This window comes from Chaetodon trifascialis, chromosome 10 (assembly GCF_039877785.1).
Source record: "Chaetodon trifascialis isolate fChaTrf1 chromosome 10, fChaTrf1.hap1, whole genome shotgun sequence".
In the NCBI taxonomy this organism is placed as follows: domain Eukaryota; kingdom Metazoa; phylum Chordata; class Actinopteri; order Chaetodontiformes; family Chaetodontidae; genus Chaetodon; species Chaetodon trifascialis.
This window is the reverse complement of record NC_092065.1, coordinates 6444450-6455607: the sequence shown is the minus strand read 5'-3', so window position 1 is coordinate 6455607 and position 11158 is coordinate 6444450. Positions and strand designations below refer to the sequence as shown.

At 43.5% G+C, this 11158-nt stretch overlaps 1 protein-coding gene across 1 annotated transcript; it reads right to left on the bottom strand.

The window, feature by feature from the left end:
- Positions 1-7619: 7619 nt before the first annotated feature.
- On the bottom strand, positions 7620-10552 carry cdkn1bb (cyclin dependent kinase inhibitor 1Bb). Its single transcript, XM_070972971.1, has 3 exons — positions 9803-10552; positions 9423-9551; positions 7620-7981 (listed from the first exon to the last, which is right to left on the bottom strand). Exons 1-2 carry the CDS (start codon positions 10242-10244, stop codon positions 9436-9438), a joined length of 558 nt encoding a protein of 185 aa, XP_070829072.1. The 5' UTR covers positions 10245-10552; the 3' UTR covers positions 7620-7981; positions 9423-9435.
- Between the last annotated feature and the right edge of the window lie 606 nt (positions 10553-11158).

The window sequence follows — 11158 nt, the reverse complement described above, 5'->3', positions numbered from 1 at the left end:
AGTGGAAAGGTTCCTCATCTTATGTGGCCCTGCAGTACGTGGAGCTCTGTTTTCAGGGTCCTCTGCCTCCCCTTATCCCCAAATCAGAAAACTGGTTCTCTATTCAGCCTTTCACAACAGCAACAGATACAGTACGCCCTTTGACCCCTTCTCTGTTTGGTCCGAGCAGGGCGACATCACCCCGTGGGATAATAAATCAACCAGAGGCCAGGAGGTTAGATTGACCCCTGTGACCTTTGGCCTTACGAAATTTCCCTCAGCCATATGTCTGTGGCTCGCCGTGCCCCACCCCTCCCCGGGACCAGAGGAAAGCTCCGCAGCCAAGAACAACAGCACAAACCGGCACCGTTCAGCTCCAAAGATCCATCTGAGCTGCTCAGTTTCACATCCTGGGTCCAGCCAGCCAGAGAAACCCCTCCCAGCGCTGGCTATGCTAAGTGTGAATGCCGCTAATGTGTCATTACGGCTGCTGCAGATTTGAGCAGAGGTCCGAGGACGCTCTGATAGGGGGCACGAGGTGCGGGAGAGGGGTAAAGGAAAGCTGGCTGGGGGCTGCCTATGTAGGTCATATTATTGGGGACTTTTCCCCCAGACAGGGAGAGAATTCCTGGCTTGAAACTGGAAGGACTTCAGTGGTGTGCTGGGGTTTGGCCCGCCGAGGCAGAATGTTAGGCATGGTGGACAGCTGCACCACGGAGCTACTGTAAGAGCGAAAGGGGGGCTGTTATTTCAAAACAACACAGCCGTGATATTCCATAGAAGCTTTGAGTGTCATTCTGGTGTTACGTTTCGATCTGTAAGATTATTGTTAATTAGAAAAGGGAAGTGAAACCAGAGCATGAGAGACTAGCATGAATTACTTGAAAAACGTGTTAGATATGGTTTCACTATTACTGACTTCTTAATGCACATGACACGAATTCTCTGAAGTGACGTATGAAGAATGAGGTCTGATCAGGAGATAAGGTAAACACAGATTTCCATCCTCTCATCAACCACTAATAACATCCAGATCAAACTCTCTCCAGTCTGTTGGAAACAGAAGTCTTTTATTCACTGAACAAGGGGAGTAATAGGTTTATATGTGAGGCAAATACGCATATTTAGATTTTATACCTGTCTCCTCAGTTAAATTTGCACAGCAGGGCAGCTCAAAATCCCCCAAAACAGCAACATGGTAATCTGCAGTGGGTGAAAATTGAAAACAGAGTGAAAAATTGAATATTGGGAAGCCAATGGACCACATCCACGGCTGTCCAAAAACAGAGGTAGGTTTCATATGGTGAGGAGTCTGCTTTTCTCATCAAGCCCTGTGTTGGAGAACATGTTCACTCATTCTTATGGCAGGAATCTTTTCAACACCAGTACTGAGGACCCTGCAGTGCAGAGGCCCCACGAGCCTCCTGATGAGGGCAGCAGAAGCAGGACACACACACGAAAAAAAAGAGCCAAGTCAGAAAGAAGTCTGGGTATATTCATATGAAATCTGGTCTGCTTTATTGCTCCTGAAAAGTGGAAAGTTGATGCATTTCTGGTACCAATCCAAAACAACGCTGAAGACAATTTTCCATTCCGTGTCATTCTCACCAACAGTGTTCCCTTGTCATTGGTTTAGACATCATGGCAGGCCGGCTGGGTGGATGGGATGTAATTTGATGTATACTGTGGTCAGTGTTGTAAGATGTATTTTGACTGACTGGAATTATTGCCACATACACTTCTGCAAATGTTACAAAAAGTTGCATCATATGGAAATATTTCACATCATGTCAAATTCACGTCACATCCTAACACACCCGTCCTGCGCTCCTCTGCTCCGTGACACACACTTACTGGACATTATGCATAAAGTTATACTGCACGTACAACTACGCCTGGTCATGCAACATTAGCTAAAATTAATATGTGGGGACATGCTGATATAAGTCTCCAGTGGACTTAAAGACAACACTCCAGCACACTCACACACACAATTTGACTTTCACTGAAGCGCTGACTGCACCACAGTGAACTGCTGTGTATCACTACAATCACACACACACACACACACACACACACACACACACACACACACACACACACACACAATTTCCACCACTGAAATGGTTGATCCAGTGACTACATGCAGTGTCATGCTGGAGCCTGACCCTCACAGGTCAAATTAGTCAGGGCATGTATTTTTATTTATTTATTTATTTTGTAATCTATTTCAATGCTAAAATGACAAAAATTCTAACTTATTTAATCAATTGGGTCATTTATTATTTATTATGTTCTGCTTCTCACAATTTTACATAATTGCACATTGAATAACTTTGAGTTTTGTCTGACAAAACAAGAAATTAGAAGATGTGGAAACTTGGCATTTTTCACAAATTTCTAATATTCTTTGGACTACTTAATTGCTTAAAAGAAAAAAAAATTGTTGCAACTATAATTTATGATTAATTAATATAATGCTTAGTAAGAAAAAAACAGAGTGCTTGAGTGTTTTTTTTTTTTCAAGAAATTTTAAGATATTTTAATTTCAGTACTTTTTTTTTTTTTTAACTCAATCAGTTTGTGATGGTGGCAGAATTGTCCACTTTGAACAGGCTGTACAGGTAAAGTTAAGGTTTTTTTTTTTTGCATCATTATTTATTTATTGCATTTAATGAAAGAGACTATCACCGTGAGATTGACAGTAAAAGACCAAGAAAATAATAATATAATATCTGTCGTGCAGTTCTGCACAGCTGGAAACTCTCCCTCCGTTTCTCGGCCAAATGCATCTAAACGCATCCTCAGACATTCCTGATGGGATTATTGGCCCAGGTACCATCCACTGGTCAGCAGAGAGAGAGAGAGAGAGAGTGGGAGAGAGAGATAAGGAGAGAATGAGAGTGAGCGTGCAGCACAGCCTGCTTGTTTTCATGTCTCGGGCTGCGTGCCTGAGCAGATTTGCCTTGATAAAAGATAAAGGCGCTTTGATAGGCTGCAGGTGCGCTGCTTTAATGAGCATTACCACCACCCAGCCCCCCTTCTTCCCTGCAAAAACGCACCACAGACGCACATCTGCACATCTGTCATTCGACGTTCTGCAGCATCTCCCCCTCCTCTCTGCCTGCCTCTTATCCCCAGACTCTCACACACACATCACACACACACACACACACACACACACACACACACACACACACACACACACACACACACACACACACACACACACACACACACACACCAACCAAAGCGCTGTTCAGTGAGATCGTTTTGCTGTGTTGATGCAGCTTTCCTGGCTGGCTGCATCTAATTGAGCTGTCCTTAACAACAACAAAAAAAACCCATCAAAAACCCCGCCCACCTGGGGCATTCCAGGCAGGGTAAAACAAACGCTCAAAGAAACGGAAAAGATACAGTAATTCAGATGCAATTTGGCCTGCTCTCAGCCTATTAGAGGCACACTGGGGAGGGACAGAAACAGAGACAGAGGGACAGAGAGAGAGGGATGTTGGGTGTTTGTTTGAGGGCACTTGCTTTCCCCTGATTCAGAGCCTGAGGTGCCAAGGGAATAGCTTGATGACGTGGGTTGTGGTCTGGGCAGGAAACATGGGGAGGAACTTGTGACTTTATATTAAGTGCCCGGGCGGTTAACAGGAAAAGATAACCTGTTTCTGTTGATATAGCAGGGAAGTGTGAATTCTTGGCACATGTGAGATGTCGCAGAGGCCGAAGATGCCTTCCACCTCTCTGACTGACCGGCTCGGTGGAATTTCCTCGAGTTCGCCGCGGTTTTGTTTAGGTGGCTGTGATGGGGTGTTACAGGAATGCTCTCAGGGACATTTCCTGCTGTAACAGAAAAGGTGTTTCTTATGCAAGGAGGCCCACTGTTGCATCACAGGGGTCACACGGAGTCGCCTCACCTGTGACCTCTTGACTGACCTTGTTGTCTGAGGTCACTTTTGTGGAAGTAAACAGTCTAGTTTAAGCAGACACGCTCATTGTTAAAGGGTTGTGTAAAAGGAGCTGTGCCTCAGCGCTGATGAGGCACTTCAGTGAAGAGATGCAAGGTCAAATCAGGAAAACGTGATGAAACTGTGCTGCACTCCAGGCTGCTCAAACTTTCCTTTTCTGGAATTCAGCTGAAAAAATATATATGTAATTTATAAAGAAATGTGTCCGACTTTTGCAAACATTTTGTGCTCACTGTGTGTAATTATTACATCAGTGTGGTGAAATTATACCTCTCATTGCCTGAAGAAATAAGAAAATGTCCATGTTGCACTTGAGTAATAACAGGTTGCTGACACCACACCCTACAGTGCATGTATAGATAAAAATAATGCTTTGTTAAAAAATGTTGTAGAGCATGGGATTGTCCTCTGCAGCTATGCAATGCTCTCTCTCACACACACGCGCACACACATCAGCATTTATGGCTGGAATTATTACACTTTACTGAAAATGCCATTTTCTGTTGAGCTTTGCCATTTGTCATATATACATTGTGAATCACTTCCTGTCATGTGGCTTACACAAATCGTGTAACCTACACATTCTTACTTGCCACAACCAGAGAATGCCTGCATGTAGCTGTTATTTTCTCAAAAATCCTTGATGCATTTTAAATTGTAAAAAAAAAAAATCCCTGCAATTGTCGTAATTACATGAAAAAAATACTGCCATTAAAAGCAAATTGCAAGTGCGTTTTTATTAATAGAAAAAAATTTGCATGTGGTATTTAAGGCTTCCTATTCGAAATATTCAACACTGTTGTGCGCTGGGTATTGCAGATTGGTTGAAACACACACTTCCTCCTCTTTTGCCTCCATCCAGTCAAACAGACACCCAGTCAGCCATCCAGTCAGTTAGTCAGCCAGTGAGCCACCTAGTCAAGCAGTCAGTCAGACACCCAGTCAGTCAGTCAGTCAGTCAGTCTCGTGTTTGGGCAGGGTGGAGGCTCGTAGACGGGATCTTTTGTCTGAGCAGAGAAGCCCCAGACACAACAGTGGCCAGCCCGGCCCCTCACAATAGCCCTCCACACAAAGGCCCACACACTGGGACAATGGGTCGGGCTCAGAGTGGGGGTGGACGGCTGAGCTGAGGTTACCCACCTGCACACTTCAGGACTGGAGACCCCCCACCCCACCCCACCCCTCCTCCCCTAACACCCACAGCCCCCACCCACCCAGCTTTAAAGAGCTGCTGCAGGTGTCTTCCTGTGTCTGTGGCACGAGGAGGAAGCAGGGAGATGCCGTGCAGTGAAAGCATTAATTTGGGTTTCACAGCAGAAGATGTGCCATGACAGAGAGCGAGACACAGGCGCAGCACAGCGACTGCAGGTCAACGAGCGTCTGGCCACGGATTAGGCCTCTGCCTCCTCATGCGTCACGCTCAGCGATAGAAAACGTGAAAGAAAATTCAAATTAAAACAATATTACAACAGGGATTTGTTTTTAAGCAAATTACAGCTGGGTTGTGTTTCTATGAGGAACATTTATTTTTAGTTTTATAAGAGAATCTCATCACTGAATATTTGAATAAAATCATAGAAAAATATCCAATATATATGCTAAAAAGATTTAATTATATTTATTTCAAATTATGAATTACCCATTTTTGATTTAAATGAGAGGTACACAAATACACTCCCTTGCTTGAATGCAATTTCACCACTAATCAGATCAGTTTTACAAAAAAATCAGTAATTTAAAATAAATGTAAAAATCTTATTAGATAAAGGATCAATTTAAGATGACAGCATAATTTAAAACACACCACACAAGGCTCATAAGTGAAAACAGTCTGTCTTGCTCTTCTCTCTCTCCCTCACACACACACACACACACACTTGCTTACACTCAGACATGCTCACAGACACACACACACTCTCACAGAAATGCAGATGTGACCGAGGCCAGTAAAACAGTAAAAAAATGAGTGGAGTTGCAGTGTTTTACCTTGCAGCTGAGGATCGTATTCTGAGCTCAAAGCACTTACATTTTTTCCCCTTTTTTCCATCCAGAGCCATTCCCATGATAAGTTACTGAATGTTACTGGCTGCAACAAGTGGTCTGCTTTCCCCACTCTCCTTTTCATTGGATGACCAGAGTGTCAATCATCAGCCCGCTCAAAACGCTTGTGGATTCATATTGGGAGTGTCACTGCATTGTACCAGGATGCCTCCATGCACTCAAAGACCTGCACATCCAGAAGTGTGTTTTACACTTTGAGTGATAGAAAAAATTTGTGCAATATTTTTTTCCTGCAGTTATTTTCAAAGGGTTAGTTTTAATAGATAAAACTTAAACAGTGTATGTGTGTGTGTGTGTGTGTGTGTGTGTGTGTGAGTGTGTTTGTAGTGAGTTTACACCAAGTGTACAAAGCATGCACAAGTCAGATAGATTTAATTTTCTCTTTTAATTGATTGCAACACATTTTATAACCACACATTACAAAATGCACATCAAATATTTTATCAGGCTCAGTTTGCAACCTTATTGATAAGAAAAAAAAAAAAAAAAAACACAAAAAAAAACAACTACCAAAAATATGCTTTTACAAAATAAGACAATTATAATAAAGTAAATGCCACTTTGGATAACCATAATCAAAAACCCATTTTTATTCTACATAAAAAAGCTTGACATAAATAAGTTAGTATAATTTCTCAGTGTTTTTACAAAATTATGTACATAGGTACATTGCAAAGATTTACACAAATACACAGGCATGGTGACTGCATTTCTGAGACGAGCTGTTTTCTCTCTGTCCAGGTGTACACTGGTCTCTCTGAATATAACCCACACTTTAGGCAAATAAAGGGAAGCTTTTAGATGCTCACATCTGCATCCTCAGCAGGCTAACAACATTGGTGAATAAAGTACAAACATACATGGAAATTTAAGTCAAGGTTATCACAAAGTAAGACGATGTGAAGTCAATTAAGGAGCACAGGTGGCGCTGGCAACCGTACTGAAGCAACCATGTATTTGGTATTGTAGGACATTCAACCCCTTTCAGGAAACCTCCTCTCTGAAGAGCGTTAAGGCTGATGAAAACAAAAGGAATACAGTCAAAGAGAGGGTGACGTTACAACACAACCTGTGCAGTTTGCATGGTCTTTGTCCTTCAATATCTGAGTACCTCACTACTCCAGAGGAAATCAAACACACCATGATAATGTGGCTGAGGTGTGCAGGAGAACTTGAGAAAAAAAAAAAAGATCATATTCCAGGATTCAACTGATGCTAAGTGCACCTATCACAAAATAAATATCGGGTGATGTGAAGGAAGTCCGAACAGAAATATTGTTTTTTTTTTTTTCCTACTGATTTCCTGGGGAAACAGATCTTCTAGGAGAACCTGCACTTGGTGACACTGAAGTGACCAGAGGAAGAAAAACAAACAGATGAGCTACATTTGTACCGTTCTTCACTGCCGAGTTAGGAAGATGACGGAGTGAAGATACACTGTGAAGAAACTGTAAGAAGCCGTGATTTCGTTTTGAATGTAGCAACTGGGGACTGTGTCAGAGTCACACTGCCTTTCAGGAGATAAAATAAGAAAATCAGAACAGCATTTGGGAAACATGTATAAACCTACACTGCAACTCTTCAAGTCAAATCAAAATTCACACCTTTTTACACAGAGGATTTGTGATCAAATCATAATGTTTTTCTTATGTGCTACATATGGAAAGAAATATATAATATGTATATTTATTTACACACAGGTAGTAAAAAAAAGGAGCAAAAAAGGAAATCAAACCTAATTGCACACTGCTACATCGACTGCTTTTAGAGGCAGTAACTTTTTCATTGAGTGCCACAACTTTAGTGTTTCTATTCAGTGCTTCAACAGCGTCCTCCCCCGTCGTCAGGAGAGCTGATATGTTTCTGATGCTGTGTAGTTCCTCTTCCAAAAAAAAAAAAAAAAAAAAAAAAAAAAAATCGGCCAACACTGAGGTTTCCCACGTAAAAGGGGAAATACATCTTCGGCTCTGTGGGCAGAAAAAAAAATCAGATGAAAAGAATAAGAGGCTGCAAGGTTAGGACAGACTAATGACAGTGAGCATCATGCATCACTTGCAGAACATTTGTGCATAGTGCTCAGCTAGAAACATGGAACTGTTTGCATTTCTGTATGCCGTCTTGCACTTTGACAAAGCAGAGGTGGATTAACTTGAAAACAACAAGCCAGCATCCAAAAATATGGTGCAAAACGTGCAAATATGCTGCAAAGTGTCCAGCAAGTGTTGCTCATCTCTGGTGAATTGATGCTAGTATTGTTTGTTTGCACATTCAGATGAGTCTGCACAAAACAGTAGAGGTGTAAAAACAGCAGAAGGTGTGATTTTAGATTTTAGATCAGCACTTGCACCGTCTTGACTCTTATACTTAATATTACTTATAATTCACAGGATTCTTATTTTTAATTTCTTTTTTTTTTTTTAGAGGCCGGCTACCATAAAGCAAAACCAACAAAAATCTGACATTTTTCTGCTCCTCCTCCATCACAACATTTTCCACACACTGAAAAACTAAAAAGGCCAGGTTTAAGTGTTTCTCCCTCACTGCCTGCAGCCCTGACAGTTCACATCCCGCCACTACAATGCACATTTCGTGCCCCTCCGCCGTGACCAGCCTGCGCACTTGCTTTCAGCCCTGCGCGGCTCCTCTGCACACTCTCCACCGGCACAGACAGATGTATGTGTGTGTCGTAACATTAGTGTGCAAAGTGCGTGCAGCGCTCGCGTTCACGCGCACGCGCAGAGACCAGCCCCTTCCCGTCCCCGCGCCGCTCCTCGCGGAGGGCAGTGGCTGCTGACGTGTTACTACTACACTGTTGTTCGGCACACTTGTTGTTTACAGTTTAGTCGGAAACTCTCGCCGCGGCAGGCAGCGGTTGTAGTAAAAAAAAAAAAAAAAAAGGTGGAAATGTGCAGCCACGTTTCTTCTGCCTTTTACTCTGCATCTGCATCGATCTTTGGTGCATCGAAACGCGATGACGTGCAAAAACGCGAATGAAGGCTTTGGTGAACTCCACCAGCTGCGACATCCACTTTTACTCCACCGTCCGCTCTGTCGGTGTTAAATGAATGGGACAGCCTGACAGCACCTCACAAGTGCGCACACGCAACCGAACGAGCATTTTCCCTGTCAAAGCTGCACGCATGTTAGAAATCCGAATTAAAATCATTGTTTCATCTGAACTCCAAAGAGGCTACATTAAGGGTACCACCTGATAGTGTCATAATAGCACAATAAAAATATATATTTTTAAATAGTATTGTTTAATTTCCAAATAAAAATACGGAGGCAGAAGCGAGCAACAGCTGGAAGAGCGGAGACGGCATCTGCTGCCCCGCCGCTCTGGTGACACCATGCAGAAGCCCGTAAGAAAAATCACCTTTTTTTTTTTTTAAAGCTCCAGTTGCTTACCGTTTCGTCGTCCTCACGTTTGCCTCCTGGGACTCGTCTTTCTGGGTGTGTATTCTGCAGAGTGGCTCAGGCTTGGACAACTAACCTCATCTGAGCTGGTGTGTGACCTCTTATTTTGGGCCGAGGGGTCTGCAAAGGCAAAGTTTACCGTCAGTAAGAAACTATGAAAAGCAGATGAATTTAACTGTTCGTGCAGCATGTTTGATCGCCCTTTGACATGGGAATTTTCATTGTTGCATTTTTAAATCTAAATAAAAATTATTTTCGGCGCAGTTCCCCCCACTGTGATCGGTATGCTGCAGTGAGCCCCAGCCTGGCTACCTGTTACGCACAAACGCAGTCGGGTGAAAACTGCGTTCATTTGGATGCAAATCTAGTACCGTGACATGCAGGTCTCTTCCTCAGCCCGGTGCACTGCTCCGTGCACTCCATCTGCCCGTCAGACCTGTCGCTGTCTTCGCTCGGAGCCACCACAACACAGTTATGATTCCCATTAAGATCCACATTGTTATTCCCAGCGGAGCAGACGCCCTTCTCCCTCCGCGTTTGCCCGCTGTAGAAATTCGGGACTTCTCTGCAATCCACTAATTCCCAGTCGAGCCTGCCGTTGGCCAGCGGCGTGTGATTGGCGAAGTCGAAGCCCCACTTGGCGGAGGCAGCCTCTTCCATCTCCCGCAAATGTCCCTTTAAATCCCTCTTTAACTCTTCGTGATCCATCGAGCCGAAGAGGCTCCTGCAGGCTGACGGTTTCGGGTGATCCGACACCCGCGGGTCCGTCCGCTCCAGCGTCGGGCTGCCGTTTGATAGTCGAACGTCTGACATTTTTCCCCCCAGAGAAAGACCGAATTTTTCAAGCAGCCGGGAGCGTCCAGTTTTTCACACGGAAAAAACACACCGCTCAAAAACAACGGGTATCTCCTTGTTGCTGAGCAAGATCCAAAACAAGCGTAAAACGACTTATGCCATGCATACGTCGAGCTGGAGACGGGAACAGCGGCGGTGTCGTGAAGCCCCGGGTCGTCTCCGCGGACCATCAAAACAAAGTGTTCAGGAAGCGAAGCCGCTCTGTCAGTTTCGTCCGTAGTGAGAGCTACGCTGGACAAACCTTCTCAGTACCCAATATGGCGATTGAAAGATGTACTTGGGATTGAGAGCGGAGCCTGACTGAGAGGAGGGGGGAGAGGGGAGAAAAAAATTGATTGACACTCGGAGCTATTTAAACGCTAACCTGGCCGCTCATTGGTTGAAGCGCTTCAGCCCGCCCACAGCTTTTTAAGGTGGACCAGGGAGTTGCAGCGGGCTCGCGAACATGGTGCACGTCTGCGTTTTAACAGCAAATCCGAGCTTTTCCTCAAACTCGAGGCTGCTCTGGCAACGAAAACAGCAGTGAAAAATGAAGTAGAGAGGGTTAGCATGTCCTCAAAAAAGTTTCAACACAAAACCACCTTGATTGTTGCTTGACAAAGGATTTTTTCTTAAATACGCGTAAACTATGTTTTTTTTGGGGGGGTCAAACTAATAAGTCCAAAATAGTTTAAATTTGTTTTCTATTTCACCTACCAAATTAGAGAAATAAGTAGTTTAGTCTAGTGATGAAGGCTGCTGACAAATTTAAATATTAAGTGGTAAACATGTATGATGCAAATTTACAAAACTTCATCCAAATAACAAACCAAACTAATAACTTAAAGGTGGAGTTTGAGATGACACAATTCTTTCTTTTCATTTTGAATCAC